We start from the raw sequence: 16,705 nt of genomic DNA on the forward strand, positions 1-16,705 counted from the left end.
GTGTCTTGTAGCTCTCAGAGGAATTTTTGTTGTAATAGTTACAGGCACAAAGGTAGACTTTAGATTGCTTACTTTTCCTGTTTCCAGTACTGCACATTCAAAGCATGAAGTAGAATTACAAATCAGTTCCTTTACATCTCTAAAACACGATGTTGACTTAAAAATCACGATGCTTGAAAGAAAAAATAAATGTTGGGTTTCTTTTATTTGTCTTTCTGATGTTTCACCCTATGAAGTTTGTATAATCTTTCTTGAAACTATATCTTTTCTCTGGAGGCATTTCAACTCTGCAAAACTGAAATACTTATGAACCTAGAAATGAGGACATTAAAAACCCACTAAATTTCATAAGTGACACTTTTTCTATGTTTCCCTGAAGGTCTGCCTGCTCACTTCTAATAGAATCCTAAATGGATTTAATAATTTACCTTTTGTAAAATAACCCAGAAAACCATTAGCAGAGTGGAAGTCTGGGTGCCTCTGGCATTAGACTGAACCAAGCATGCCCATGACCAGCAGCTCTTGTGGTTTTCTTTATGTTCCTGTATTGGATGGTCCTTCCTTCTCCTGCCATATCACTTGAGCTGCTGCTCAAACCATACCTGATGCTGTTGCTGCTGATGGAGGCACGTGTCAGAGCTGGCAGAAAGCTGACAGAGACTTTTAAGTTACTGAATTTGCATAATGGTACTTAAGGAGGGGGGGGCTGGTAGTTTTTCCGTTTAAAGTCATCTTATTATCTGGACATCAAAAGTTTGAAACTTTGAAATTTTTCTAATTCTTCAAGGTGCCAGTATGGTGCTAGTTTCAGGAGAGTTTACAGAGGCGTTCAAAATGAACACAAGTGTCTGCCAGCCTTGTTTTGGTAACAGTTGGGAGAGAAATAGAAGAAATGGTGTTTTAATTATTGGCAATGAGAATGGTGATTAAGAATGTCTTGATGGAGAAATTTAACACAAGAAGCTGCAGCTTAGTGACTCTACATGATAGATGCTGACCCAATTTTTGGCAACTTAGAGCCATAAACATCATCCTTGATGTATCAGACTCAGCATCTGGTAAGCTGNCTGGTAAGCTGTCTTATGACTTTTAAAAATTAATGCACAGAGGGATGAAAAACTACTGTACATCAGCATGTGTTTGTTTTCTGTCTAAATGCAAATGTTACATCCTCTAACAAGTCCATAAATACATTGTAGAACTTAAAGATAAAATAAAAGATTTTTTTATAGTTGATGGGGTGATGGCGAAATCCAAATATTTCCTGTTTGTGATGTTACATGCTGCTTGTTTAAAAAAATCTCTGAACATATATTAGTTGTTCATGGTTGTCTCTATCAGTCAAAATATCATTCTTTATTCAGATGAATAAGCAAGGCTTCAGATTTATTAATATCATCTTTTTAATGTTGTGCTGAAAAGGGCATCATGTCTGTGGTTGCAAATGTGATAACTTCAGGGAATTTGTGACCATCACTGCTTTGTCATTCCAAAGACATTGATTTTTTTTTTATTTGTATAAATCTACAGCACAAGGTTTGTGGCTCATTGATTTGAGTACTGCATGCTTATATGGAAGCAACTAAATGCCAAACTGGAGATGAATTCAAGCTTTTGGGCATACTTAAGTAAGCACTGGGCATCTCAAGACTGAGCAGTCTGAATGTCAGGAATCTTTCTTGGAGCACCCTTTTGAAAATACAAAATTTTCCACAGAAAGTCTTGTGTTTACTGATCCCTCTTCAGCATTCTAAAATACAGACATCTGTAGATGTAGGTAGCTCTATTATTTCTGCGGCAGTAACACCTATTAAATGAAAAATCGACTAAAATCTGTTGTTTTGAAAACGTGTACTTCTGAATGTCCCCTTTCTCTTTCCTTCTCTCTCCACCCCCTGCCCCCACCTCTCTGGATTTGGGAGATCCTAAGGACAGACAGTGTGAAAATATAAAATGCATAGCTGCTCTGTGCAGCAAAAAGATTGCTGCTACTGCTAAGAATTTGTTCTTCCTGTTTGCTACTTAAAAAAAAAAAAAAAAAAAAAAAAAAAGGCAAGCGTGCAGGATTTTTCCCATGCAGTAATTCAGGAATGCTGCAAGTGATTAGTGTGTCGAAGCTTGCATTTCAGTTTAAAATATGAAAAAAAGCCTTAAGAAAATGCAGTCAAAAGTCCTGAGCAGTGGCACACTGTAAAGCAGGAAATCTCCTGCACACAATAGAGATTAAATGCTCCCTGTGCATACTGTATTCTGCTCAGCCCTCTGCGTTCGGAGCTGGGACCGTGGCAGTCGTTATCTCTAGCAGGTTCCTTGGTGATTTTCAAGCCCTGCACTACCTACCCAAGTGGCAGTGACACCAGCTTTCACTGAAGCCTTATTACTCTTAAAAGAGCAATTTGGTTGGTTGCACAGCTATTAGGATCAGACAGACAGGCTTAAAGCTGTCAGTACAACTGCTTCTCATCTTTTTTCACAATCCTGACATCTTTCCTCTTTTCTGCTGGACACAAGCATTACTGTTTTTATCATTTTCAATCAAGCTCACGCTGCAAGCTGAGGAATATATTCCCACAGAAACCAAAGTGAGGAGCAGAAATTATTTTATAGCTACTGTAGTAGCAGCGGTGCTGGCTGCATGTTGTGTGGGAAAAACCGGATCAGTGAGAAATGTGGCTTTCCTCAGGGCTACATCACTGAGATATTACTTCAGCGTCTGAGGAGAGCAAACCTACTCCTTGCTCTAATTTTTCAGCGATTAATCACTCCTTCTTGAGCAAACAGAAAGTGGGAGAGAAGATGTAAGATTTTTTTTTTTAATTTTTTTTTAAAATATATTTTTTTAAAATAACTTGTGGAAATGTTATCATCAGTGAAAAGGGGGAAAATCACTATGCTTGAACTTCTTTTCATTTTGATGTTGCTCTTCTCTGGACCAACCCTGAGCAAGCTTAGCAGGACCAAAGGCAAACACTGGAAGGGGGGTAAGTGGAAAAGAAAAGTTTTTGTAATGGATGTCTGGGTAAGATTCTAAAAAAGCTGTATTAAAGGTAAGCTAAGGAGAATACCTGTGCTGTTTGGAGTGACTCAGATTTCAGGTTGCTGTGTGGGCTTGCTATAGGATGCTAAAAAGAGAGCATGGAGTTTAATTTGTTTTCTTGTTAGTTTGCTTGACTGACTCTGTATGGCACATATTCCTTGCAGGAATTTAACTTTGCCTTGCATCATTAGCAGGATGATGTTTAAGGCCTTTGCACAAATAAATGTATGATATTTAGAAACTGGTGTTTTTTCAGCTTGTGAGAATTCAGATTGTTCTTTTCATTACGGAGCCTCTGGGACGCTTGTGGCTTTATTGGAAGGGATGTTACCCCAATCATAGGGGGTTAAATGTTGGAGAAAGAGAGAGAAAGCAAGCAGCCTGTCTTGAGTCCAGAATTGTTAGTGCATGTGGCAAAAATGACTAGACAGACATTTTTTTTAGAGTACATGAATGTTGTGAAATGCACTGCCAGCAGCACTAATTGGCTGACTGGCTATGTCAGTGTTGATGTGTTAATAAAGATAAATTGCATTAACTTTATAAAAAAAAATGCTGTGTTGAGAAAACACTTATGATTTTTGAAGGCAGCAATCCATTTTCCTCTTCTGTTAAAAACTGCTGAGAAGATTTACCCTGTGTGTGCTGTGAACAGTTCACTAAATGTGCCTTTTCATAAAGTTCACTTTGTTTTGCTTCCTTGCATGACATTTGTTTATGGAAAACATGGGTTATTGAGGTCTCATAATCAAATATAGCCCAGTGAGCATAAATGGTATCTCATGAATATTGGGACTGAAGGACTGTGGACTGTAGATAGCTTGATATTTTCTCCCTGGTTGTTTGTTGATGTTGCTGATTGGAGGCACCCTCAGGATTTTTTTTCCCCTTTTTTTTTTTTCTTTTTTCCCCTTACAAGTGTTGCCACAGCATGGTGTGTTTATCACAGCTTTAATAGCACTTCCAGTTTCTCTCTGCTGTCAGTATTGTGATCTGAGGTTAAAGAGTAGCATCAACATTAAAAAGAAGTTTTAATAATTTATCACAACATCTCAGCAGGAGACTCCTCCCTTCCCCCCCTCCCCCCCCCGTATTTCCTTTTGTTGCATTTAATCTTCCAACTACTGTACCTTCAAGGGAAAAAGTTGCAGCACACGTTTAACCTGGACTGTTGATGCAGCACAGTATATCTGAAAATTATTTCCTGATGCTGTAAATCACATTATCACATGTATCTCACAGTGCTGCTGCTGGGTATCCTCGTTGCAAAATTACAGGCTGTTATTTACTCTGGGCAGCATGACCTCCTCTCAGAGGTATGTGGGTTAGGAATATATGTCACTGTCAGGTTCCTGGGATTTAAGAAATGCTGTTAACTTTTTTTCCCCTTTCTCCCATTTTCAATTAAATCTGGTAAATGAGGGCTGTATTGCTTTGGTCTCTTACCTACTCCCTGACAGAGGTAAAGAGCTGCACTTAGGAATTTTTATCACGGGTAGAAAATAATCCATGAATCCGACTGCAGAAAAAAATATCTTAATACAGGTTTTTGCTTTTCTTGAGAGTTTTTCTTGCCGCTGAAACAAACTGTAAGGGAGATACCTGTTTCAAGGAGGCTGAGAAGCAATTTGTCTTGTTTACTTGAAGCTCTGAATCAGCAAAAAACTAGACAGAGCTGCTGTGCAGTGGTTTGCTTCCTAGGTAGATATTACAGTGAGAGCTGTGTGACTTGAAGATGATGCCTGGTTACTGGTGAAAGTTTCAAGTTCAGGATGTGAAACTTGAAGAAGTGTGTGTGTGAAGACAGGTGTTATAATGTCTGGATGTTTCTGACCTCCAAAACGTAACGTATGCACCTCCCCTTTCCATTAACCATTAAGGATCAGCTTTTGCTTATGTATCAGTGATGTGAGTTTTTTATTGGTGTGCACACGGAATTCCTGTTGTCTCTTGGTGAGATTTCAGCATGCAAACTTCTCCACTGCAGCTCACTGGAAAACCCATCCCAAAATGGAAACAGACTTTTTTTTTTTTTTTTAATTATTTTCATTTTTAAGAGATTCAGGACAGCCAGAGACCTGCATACCAACTTCCAGCTGTATTGTTCAGAGGAGAAGGGAGAAGATGGATACATGCAGCTGGAAATGCACTGTATGACTCATAATACTACCTGTGCTGAAGTCAGTGTCCGTGGTGGACAGTAATAGCTGATTTAGACCATCCTCTAAAGTTTTTATGTACCACATTTTGTTCCAACAGTGCTGCAGAGTATAGGCGTCTTTGGAAAGTGTTGCTCTTCTGTGGCTGGGTTGGCCCTGATCATGATCAGTACAAGTGCAGGCTAATGAATCTGGAAATTTTTCTGGTATAATTAATGAAAAACATCACTGCTGAAGTTACAAGCCCCGAGAAGATATTTTCTGTGGTCTTGCTGTGTAGTTCTCCATTTATGACAAACTCACCTCTTTCTGCCTGTATTTTTCTCCTTGGAATTCACTCAAACAGAAAAAAAAAGAATCTATCCACACACAACTACATGAAAATGGAATTATGGGTAGAAACCACCTCCTGATTTAGTTTCAATGTCTGGTGTCAGGGAGTAAAATGAGTCCTATATGTGGGCCTGAAGAAACGTAAAGATACTATTTTCTTCTCTAGGTGTTTTTAAGTCTGCACTTCAGAAAACCTTTCAGAATAATTCATTGGAATGCAGTCTCTACAAGTGCTTTAAACCAGGATTTATAAACTAATGATCAAGATAAACTGGAGTCTGAAATCAGAACCTGAAAGTACAAATCAACTGCATTTTCTTTTTGCCTTTGAGCCAAAATAACATAGTGTGGTTCAAGTTTCTAAGAAGGATTTATAATATGGAAACAAAAAAAAAAATAGAAAAAGGAGATATAGTACTATTTTGAGTTTAGCTTAAATCAGAAAGTAGATTTCAAGCACTGCTAATGCCTATCCCCTTCTCAATTTGTTTCCACAGTGTTTTAACTCTGTCATATATCATAGTGAGGGGGGGAAAAGTGAGTTTTGAGTTCATCCAGCCATATGCACGTGGATGTGCTTTGTGTCTGTCCAATGGCACCTGGAAGCATCTGTAGATTGGGAATAAGCCATCCATTTGTGTCGTGCTTGGAACCCTCCCAACACTTCACCCATACCAGCAACAAAGTAGTAGTAAATCCTGACTAAGGAAAACTGGGGCAGTGATGGGAATTCACAGATCTCCTGGCAACAGCAAATGTCTCCTGGGTGTGTTCATAGTGTGTCGTGCTGGATAAGCAGCACAAGCCAAAATGAGTGGGAGAAAGTGGTTGTGGCCACACTTCAGGGACCACAGCCTGGCTGAGGGGCTGGCAAGGGCAGCACCCGTCCTGTGCTGTGTGTGGTGGGCGCTATCTCACCTGGCAAACAGCAGAATGCATGGGGAGAACAAAATCACACGTGATGCTTGTCTGCTGGTAGGTGTCAGTGTGTTTTATAACTTTGTGGAAGGCTGTGTGACGGAAAGGACTCAGAGAAAGAGTGAGGACAACCCCTCTTGGAGGACATAAACCCTTTACTCACCTTGGAAACATTTCCCACGTTCTGTCTGGGGCATAACTGTGCCCACTCAGACTGTTGGGCACCTTTGAAGAGCCTCACTCTTTACATGGTGGTCTCCATATAACAGGATCTGGTCCATCTTCCAGCTGGAATGACTGAGACACTTTGGGATGGTCCTTGGGTATGAGGTGAACCCCAGTCGGGGAGCACAGGGAGACTCTGCACATCCCAGGGTGCCATGGCATAAGAACACAATCTGACAACAATGATGGCAACACCCCCCAAAGGCAGATAAGACCTTGAGGACTGGGGAGAGGAATTTGAGATGAAAAGGCTTCAGAGGGAAGGGTCCCAAGCTGGAGCTGGGAAGTGCAGGTTAGGTATGCTTTCTCCCCAGAGGTTTTTTTGCTCATTTCTACCTTGTGCTCCTCCAAAAGGATTTCCATTTTCAGAACTTATAGTGTGATTTGATTTACTTGTGATAAAATTGGAGAAATAAAAATAAAATGCAACCACAGGGCATCAACCCAAAGAACTAGATAAGGTGGTGACTGTCCTTATGGTCTACACAGAAGTGAAGCAATAATCTCTTTAATGACTAAATCAAAGTTTATTATGCAAGTGATCCAGCCTTATATTTCAGTTCCAATTTCAGCTCTATGGCAGTTTAATCATTTTTATGGCAAAAGATACCAGTGTGAGAAATCTTAAGTGTCACTGGCTAGGCATTACTGGTAAGGGTGATACAAAGCTCTGTGTGTGAGATTGTCTCCCTATAGGTTGAACAGCACATGTATTATTTAAGATGCATGTAATCCATCAACATTAGTTTAAATGTTTTTAAAAGCATAAGTCAAAGGTTAGCCAAGAAGAGAGAATTTCTATAAAGCTGCTTCCATACAGAAAGTAGATACCCCTCAGATCTTCCAGATTTGGAGGTAAAGTATTAGTTTATTAGAATAATGGCTAGAGTATTAGAGTTGGAGGGCTGTTACCAGGCTGCTGCTGGGTGCCTGGTAGCTCTGGACACCCAGATATCTCAAGTACATGGATCTTTGCATGCAGTACAACTCTGTGGTGCATACACACTGAGTTTGGTGAAAACAGGGCCTTGAGACTTTGTGCATTTTTTAATGGAGTGCCTCTGCACAGTCACAAAGTCCCACACATCACAAGCACCGTGAATTGTTAGAGACATTTCGATGTCTTCTTGGCAGCCTCTCAGCAATACTGTTCACTTCCCCCATGGGGAAGCTTACAGAGCTTTTCTTTTTTTTTTCATCGGGAGGTACTTGTTCTCATTTCTCTCACATCTGCAGGGTTGTGAGGATAAAGGGATGGAGGCTGGGACCTTTGAAGAAGGAAAAGTAGAAAGGAGGCGTTCTTGTGGACTCAGGTAGCCTGGGTTTCAGTGTGAGTTGTTGTGAGGCATGAGGGGTCTGGCTGGACACGGTAAAATGGAGCTTTTGATGTGGTGGTTGAGTTGCAGTGCTTGGAAAGCACAGTCAGTTGTCCTGGTATGATTCACTGTGCACTTTATGAGATTTTTAGGGCAACACTTTATACTGTTTGCCATTTATCTAACTTAAGTAATTTATTTTATGTAATCTCAAGGATAAAGTACATTAATTATTTTTAATACATTATCATGTTGTATGACTGACAGTATTTCTTAAATCATAGGACATTAAATATGTTGCTACACACTTGCACACTGGAAAAGCTTATGAAATGCTGACCAAAAGTTTCAGACTCGGGGTCCTAAAATTATTTCCCTATGTTTTATAAGGGCAACCTGATTTCAAGTGGTAAAAAAATTCACATTTTTTTTAACTTCAGAGGAAGCTCAATATATTTGAGGAGGTGCTTTATGCACAGCTAAGGATCTAAAAATCTAATTTTAGAAACTGAGTACTGTAACTGTGGATCTGCAGTTTTAATTTGACTGCAAGTACATAAAGTGTACTTAAAGTGTACTGCAAGTACATAAAGTGTGTGACTACACACAGTATGTGATTTGATGTACCCAAGATGTTCTAATAGTTTTGCTTTGAACATACTCAAAAAGAAAAAGTGTATTTATTTGGATGCAGGGTGATTTCTACTTTCTTTAAGGTCTTAGATTTAGCCCCTGTCCCATGATAACAAACAAATTTTTGCACCTTCTTTTACACCACCTTTTTCAGAGTCAGATCTGAATTCTAAAGGACTCTGGTGATATGTGAAGATTCCTGTGCATATTCTTGTGCTGGAATATGTGCTTGTCTATTTTTCATCTCTTTGAAGACATTTGAAATACTTTATAGAAGTCTGGGGACCTGTATTCCATCTCACACTGGCAGAGATGATGGAGACGGGAGCAACAAAAAACCAAGCTTGTGAGAGTTTTCTTCTCAGCTGGAAGGGAGGAAAAGTGATAGGGCTATTCCAGTCACAAGAGAGGAAATGTGGGGAAGATGTAACATCTACTTGAGAACAGACCAGTGTTTGCACAAAACTAAACTGTAGTGAAAAAAACGTTGGTTGGAAGGGTGTTTCATTGAGAAGGAGCTGCCATCCTTCAGCAGATGAACTCGGTCTGAGCCAGGTTTTCAGACTCCTTCAACTTCCAACAGTCCTGTCTGCAGGACCTCCCTCTACCTTCTCCACATCTACTGGCCCCCTTGCCCAGGGAGCTGATCCAGTTAGCAATTAGCTGTATAAAAGAGAGGATAACATCCACCTGGCTGATGTGATCCCTTCATTTGTACACTCTCAGGTCATGGGGGAACTTAGTACACAAAAGAGGGAAGAGAAGAGATTGTGATCATGGCTCAATTTAGGCTAGTTCAAGTTGCTACATAACTTCACCCTTCAGCTCCAGATTATCCAAAAGAGAAAAAAAAAAAAGGGAGATTTAATAAGGTAGTGCCTTCCTCTGAATCCTATGTCTACATCCTGTGCTTGGAGCTGTGCTTGAAATGTTTGCTATCATATTAAAAACCATGTTGATCAAATAGTTATAAAACAGAAGGAATATTTAAATAATGCTTCATCCCCCGTGCATACACATTCCTCTCCTTTGGTTATTTGCATATTATTATTTTTTTGGTGTAAAACAGATTTTGGAACCACCATAAAGCATCATTGACATTAGAAAACTAGCAAGCATAAGCAAACTCTTTACTTTTGTCTACAAATAAAATGAACACGTGTAAACTGCCTTGAGGTGTTGAAAGAGCGCAGATCAGATGTGCTCTTTCAAAATGATGAACAGGCTTAAGCACACACCAGAGTGTCTGAGAAAAAGCTATTTTGGCTTTCCCTTTCTACCACTTTTGAAGGACAATGTTGTTCGTCAGTTCAACACTATTGATTTTTGACTTCAAAGCGTGATCTAAAGAGTATTGAGAGTATGCTACTTCTTTCAAGAGCCATTACTAAATAACCTCATGGAAACTTCTTTGCTTAGTACATTCAAAACTGGGGGGGCAGGGGCATGTGGTGTTTTTACAGATTATTTAATTTTGTTAAATGACACTTGAATTGCCAACAATGGAAAGCTTTTGATGTTTTAGATCTGCTGTTCAGTAATGACAGCACCTCCAATAGAAATTACTTTTTCAGTCTTTAATATCTGAATCCTAAACTCTTATTCTTGGCTAAATTGTGTCCTGTTAGCTCTCATCCTAACACTGATTTCGTCCTGTTGGGTTTGAAACTTCACCCTCTTACACTAGCTGAATAATGAAACAAATTCATGTTTGCATCTGTGTATTGCACAGAGAAGTGCAGTAATTCAGAAACATCAAAAAGTTTTTCTCTTTTCTAAGGTTTTCCCTTAAAACTAGTGGTTTTTTCATTACTGTGTTTCCTTGCATAAGGAAGTTTGAATTAATGGGAAAAAAACCCAACCAAACAAACAAGAGAGAGATAAAATCCTATTTTGTTTCCAGAGATGCTGGTCACTCAGCAGAAGCTGCCACAGATAAGGATTCTCAGCCCTCACAAAAATGAGTTTCAATATGACTAAGCATAGAGCTCCTCTTTTCTCTGGGCTCCCATGTCCTCTGAATACCAACACCCTTCACAGCCTCCCTGTTCCCTTTCATCTGTGGTTTCTGTGCTCAGATAATTTGTGATGAGACTTCACCAGTGAAATTCTTGCTGTGGCTCTGAGCATGGATGTGTCTGTGGTGGTTCAAAGAAGCAGCAAACTCTTATTCTTCACTGTCTTTCCCATGAAGGATGCTGAATAAATACTCACATTAACACTGGACATTGTTTTAGTTAACCATTAACTTCCCACCAGTTGGACTTTGTGCGTTCATTAAACGTGTATTTAGTAATTTTGGAATGTTTATAAAGAGAAAAGTCACAGTCTTAGTCACACTGCCTGAGATTAATGTCTTTGGTCTGGCAATTTAACCTTGTAGGTCCACTGTACTGACAGTGGAAAAACAGAAAACAGGGATCCTTAGCTCTGTAAATATAAGTAAAGGAGCAAATGGTTTGCCCACTGCTTAGAACCAAACTGAGAGGAAAAATGGAAGTGTGTGTAATATTTGATATATAAAAATTTAAGGAAATGAAAAAAAAAAAAACAGACACAAAATTATTCTGAAAGTTGGAGAAAATGTTTGGTGCTTCATAATCAATCACAGCAGTTCTTACTGGGTAATGCTTGTCTAATAACAGATCAAGGCAGCTGGGGAAAGACTGATCTGAAGATGAGAGCATGGAAAAGTCCTGTGGGTGATGAAGACAGAGGAAAAGTTGTGACACTGATGCAGTTCCTATTGCTGTAGAGTATTTCCCACTAGTTAAGGTGGTTTCATACTGCTGGTGATAGTGATAAGGCTCAAGAATTTGTCTACAATCCTTATTTCCTCTCCATTGTATTGCAGCAGGTCTCACAGAGCTATTTACAGTTATATCTCTTCAAATAGCCATGGACTTGGTATGGGTTTGTACACTAGGAGAGAACATGTATTAATGGCTTACTGTCTGCTTGGTGTCAAGAACCACTTAATTCAACAATTTTCAATTTATGTGTGAAGTCATTTCGAAGACATAAAGCTTAGATCAGTAATACATGTCTAATAACAAAAAGAACAAATGCATTCTTAATTTAAGGTTACAGAGCATGGTGAAGGGTAAAAAGTTCATTAAAANATTTTACATTTTTGATTTTTATTTTTTTCCCCCATGCTAGACTTTTTGGCTTCTGCTTTAAAAAAAGTGACAGTCTTGAAATCTGAGTAATGTTCTGGCTGTTGTTAGTCATTGTGGGAAAAAATGAAGAATGACTGTGATTTGCTGAAATTCTATTTCATTTTTTTAAAAAAGTTGTAAACTTCTGCCTTTGAATACTGAAGATAGGCAGAAGGGAAACAGGAGAAATAAAGAAGTCAATCTCAGTTAATTCCTTCATGCTGTTGAATTGTGTGCTTTGAAGGAAAATTATATTTTAAAGGTGAGGGTTGTGGGAGTTGAAGAATGGAGTTGCAGTAGAGTCATGAAGGTAACTTCTCTAAGGTTGTTGATGGACTCTCCCTGCACAGTGTGTGAAGACAGAGATGCTCTGCTGTGTATCAGGGCAAAGACACAGTGTTTGGCATTCTGAGAAAAAAGCCTCTTGGATAATAATTACATAGAACTTAATTTCAACCTCTCTGTTTTAGGAGGAACATATACTCTTTCCACTTTTTTTTCCTCCTAATTAATTTGTTAATGTATTGGTTTTATTATTGTGAGATGGAGAAATTCTCTGCTTAACATGGTCTGACTTTACTCTTTCTATAGCAGCCTAGCATAAGATATATTTCAAAATCCAAGATGAATGGAATTTCACTCCTTCAGCTGTCCTAAGGGCTTGTTCTGCTTTACAGCTTCTGGGCACCATTTTTATATCTGCATGTTGGTTATGTTGTCTCTCATCTCCTCCTTTCAGTGCACAGTTTCTTCTGCTTGTCAATTATCTTCTAATTTTTAAAAGATCATTTGCACATGGTTATCTACAGAGGTTATTTATAAGAGGGTTATTAATTTGTTTCAATCAGTTTTAATAGCTTTTTCACTGTATTTAAATAGAAAAACATTACTAATAAGAAATGTTACCTTGAATTATTCCTATAGAGAGAGTTAGAGGCAATATTGCAAATCACAAGGAATGTGTTAGATACCTCTTTGTTCGTGACAATATGTTTTGCTTAATTTATATTCTTGGGAAAATATGGCTCAGCATCTTGACTAATTTTCTTTCTGGTGTCCTTTGATGGTAAATTATTGCTCTTTAATCTGACAGGAACACAATTATTAGTAAGAGGTTTTGTACCATTCAGATTACAGAGGATGCATTGTCTTTTATGTATTCTCTGGCATTTATAGCTACTTCATAAAGTTGCTTAAAGCCGAGTTTAAACAAAAGCTGTGTTACAAAAGCTTGCATGTGCTCTCAAAAAGTACACCTCACGCAGGGAAAGTGAGATGTGTTGAGAACACAGGATAATATAATGTATTATGCATGCAAATTTACTTGATCTATATTGGTCTTTTCAATTCCCTTTCCAAACAACGAACACAGTAATTTCGTTTCGCAGATAATGTAGTTTGAGGCCCTAAATCAGTTTAGCAGTACACATTTTTGATTCATGGCAAGGGCAGTTGCTAGCTCTGAGTGGATCTGTTCACAATCTCTTCAGCAGGAATACAGCAGTGACTGATATGTTTAATGGCACTTACGTTGTCTTTGCGTATTGGGAAAGATCACGAGATGAGCTGTGTGAGTCATCGATCACCAGACAAGCTATAGGCAATCACCACAGGGTGAAACTTTGCTGTGTGTTCTTAGAGAAAAATAATTTGAAGAGTTCTTTACTGGCTCTCTGTGACCACCCTCTTCTACTGATGTTGTGTTTTGGGGTTATGTCATTCAATTTTTATATATTTTTTTTTTAATATGGGCCTGTGCACGTGTATCATATTATGTTGAGTTCCAGTTTTGCATTATGGTATAAGCAATGTCTGGAAGCAAAAACTTTCCTATGAAGATTAGTGGATTATTTCTCTATTCCTCTGCACATGTAAATTCTGCATAGACTGAAGACCAGCTTGAAGTTTGATCCTTTTTGCTGCTTGGTCTGCAGGATGAATTTGCACCAGAGCACACAACTGCAAATAAGCCACTTGTCATCCTTCTGTAAATTATCCTGTTAGTTTTCAAGAACCCTATAGGCAGAGGCTTTTACAACAGCGTTAAACGTGCAGCAAGATCTGTCATTTAACTTGCACAAAATGCAAAGGAGGTGCCATTTGTATTGATTGCTATAGATTTTTGTCTTGTCTAATGGGCTTTATACTTTTTCTGTGAGCTTCTATTGAGGAAAAAAAAAAATAGTGAAAACAAATAACGGCCAGACACAGCTAAGATACGTGAAGTTCTGTAACAACTAAAACCCTTAAATTTCTCATGCATGCCACTGCACCCCTGGTTTCTAAGGCATCCGGTCCCATCTGTCTTTTTGCCCAGACAGCCACGCTAAAACGGGCTGAAAACTGCCTCCTTTCACTTTGTATTAAAGCACACAGACCTGCACTCAGCTCTGTGCATTTTGAACTCGCTGCAATAAAAGTTTTAAGAGATAAGAAGCTTTTTCTATTTCAGTGTTGCCATTAACCTGAATAATATATAAACATGGGAAAAGGTCTGAAGTCCTTTTGAGGATCACAGTATAGCTTCAATTAAATTATACATCATTATCACAGCTGCCAAGCCTGGTGTGGGATTTTAGCCCCCTATCTCACTAAATGTTCTATGTAGCTGCCTTGTCCAATTCCTTCTTCTTTTTTCTTTTTTTTTTTTCCCCCCTAAGCAATAAGACCACTCCTTTAAAACCTAGTTTAAGGAATAAAGTGGAGAATGAGGTTTGGTTAATCAAGAAGGAACATAGAGGTGTCAACAGTCAAGCACCAAGGGAGGAAGGAGGTCAACTCTCTAGCTTGAAAAACCACCAGGGAGAAATCAAACACTATTAAGTCATGACATATTATGTTCCTTTTGAACCAGGGCTGTGTGTACTCCCTCTGTCTGCTGAGTGGTTTACACTGCGACTCCAAGTTGATCATGAAACCCCTTGTGAAAGCAGAATTGCTTGGGCCACCCCCTGGGGATGCTTTCAGTAAATGTCCCCATAGCTGGCAGTGACTATAAAACACCATCTGAACAGATAGACTCTTTGTCTGTTTGTCTGTCTGTGGTTCTTTCAAGCTTTACAGCCTCAAATTTTCATGATGGCTTGTCACAGTGCAGATGAGTGTTTTCTTGGATCTCAACGTGATACAGAATTATTCAGACTTCGTAATAGGTGTCAGATAGTTACTACTTTGTGGTGGCTTTGACATAAATCTAGGATACACAGAACTATTACTGCATACTTAGGAAAATCATAATGGCTTGTCTTCTTTATTTATTCCTATAATATCCTCTAAAAGTGTTAGGAATACTTTGATTAATTAATTTCGCTTTTCACACCACCAATACCGCACTTGCCATTAATTTTATTGATTTGCTTCTCTTCTTTGTACTAGTATTATAATAGGAAATATTCTGTCTTTAGTAGTCACACATAAAAGACTGAATTCAACATGGCATTGCAGAGTTTTGTGTGTAGAATACTTAGTTAAGATTATACCCTACCATTGATTTTTTTACATTAAACAGGCCATTGATTTCAGTGGTCACTTTACATGCAGATCAATGACACCTTATAGGGCTTAAATAGTAACATCTGATACTTAAAAATGAATGGACATGGGGTATCACTGACTTTTAAACAAGTCTAGAAAACCCTGATAAAAATGCAAACTTCCTTAAAATTTCAGATAGTTATAGTGCTAGGTTCAGGAGAAACAGTGGGTAAAGACTGTGTGAAGAATTGTGTTTTAAAATCAGATCACATAGCTCATTAGCCCAGTGGCCTGAATTTATGGAATTCAAATGGAAATCCCTTAAGACTGTTTACATCGTACTGTGTGAACTGTATGCTTTCCAGTCCTGTTTGAGGGACAAGGAGAGATGTCTGACTGGGAAATGCATTATGGATTTTTGGAAGCCTATTAAACAACATGATTCTTAATTTCTTAATCCCCCACTTGGCCCAATTTTGTTCTGACACAAGTTTCTTAAAAAATGGTTGAAATCTATATATGTTCTTAACTTTTGAGTGCATGTGCAGCATACAGATATTTTTCTTAAGCAGAACTTGTCATTGAAGGGCACTGAGATGGAGAATGAAGTGTTCATTTTTGGTGGTTTGCACTGTGTTTGATTAAGCTCCAAACTGGAAAAGAAACTTTTTTTTTTTATATCAACTACACTCTTGTAAAGACCTTAAAGGAAAATGCAGAAGCTTTAAGCCAATGCAGGCTGTCAGACCAAATATATAAAGAGTTATTTTTTTTGCTGTTCTGTCGAAGAATTATTTTACAGGCATTTCTGCTGATGCTGAAAGAGGAGAAGTTAGAAGCACCTTTCTCAATCATTTCTTCAAAATGAGTTGAAAAATCTGTTCTCCAGCATGTAACACATGCCCTTTAAAACTGCTACTGTGCTGCTGCCTTCTCTGATCAGTATGGACCATAAATTTTGCATGGGTATTGAGGGAACTGCAGCTAGAGTACTTGAAATAGTTAGCAAGATGCTGCTAAAGTATACAGGCAAAGTACATTGGCAAATGGGTCTTTGTAGACAGGCATCATTACCAAGATCCATGTGTGCTGAGTTGTGTAAGCCTGAGGAGCTTTAAAGGGCAGCGCTCACAGGAACCTAATTTTGGGTGAATGGAGTCCTTAGATTCATTGTGATATCGCACATAAATGAAAATACCAAAAGTCATTGACTTGTCAGAGAAAAAGTAGCCTGGGCCTTGTAACAAATGGATCAGTGATGTATATTTGGAAGCTCTGTGACATATTAAAGTAGTTTATGAGGCACAATTTGTTTTGGTGGTCTGCTCTGATTGATGGTGTGCTATCTGCCACTGCTTTAGATGTTGTGGTATGTTTGTAATAAATGTTCATGCTGAGACAGTGCTAAATGTGTTCCATCTAAATCATTCATTACTTATAGCAAGTTTC

At 38.6% G+C, this 16,705-nt stretch overlaps 1 protein-coding gene across 11 annotated transcripts in view; it reads left to right on the forward strand.

The window, feature by feature from the left end:
• Window positions 1-2,701: 2,701 nt before the first annotated feature.
• Window positions 2,702-16,705, forward strand: part of ROBO2 (roundabout guidance receptor 2) — an 891,080-nt gene continuing 877,076 nt past the window's right edge. For all 11 annotated transcript variants that reach the window (XM_017829032.1, XM_017829038.1, XM_017829041.1 and 8 more), the window contains exon 1: window positions 2,702-2,981. In XM_017829032.1, coding sequence (XP_017684521.1) covers window positions 2,858-2,981 — 124 coding nt within the window. In that variant the 5' untranslated portion in view covers window positions 2,702-2,857. The remainder of the gene's footprint in view (window positions 2,982-16,705) is intronic.

This window comes from Lepidothrix coronata, unplaced genomic scaffold (genome assembly GCF_001604755.1).
Source record: "Lepidothrix coronata isolate B3197 unplaced genomic scaffold, Lepidothrix_coronata-1.0 Scaffold157, whole genome shotgun sequence".
NCBI classification, from domain to species: domain Eukaryota; kingdom Metazoa; phylum Chordata; class Aves; order Passeriformes; family Pipridae; genus Lepidothrix; species Lepidothrix coronata.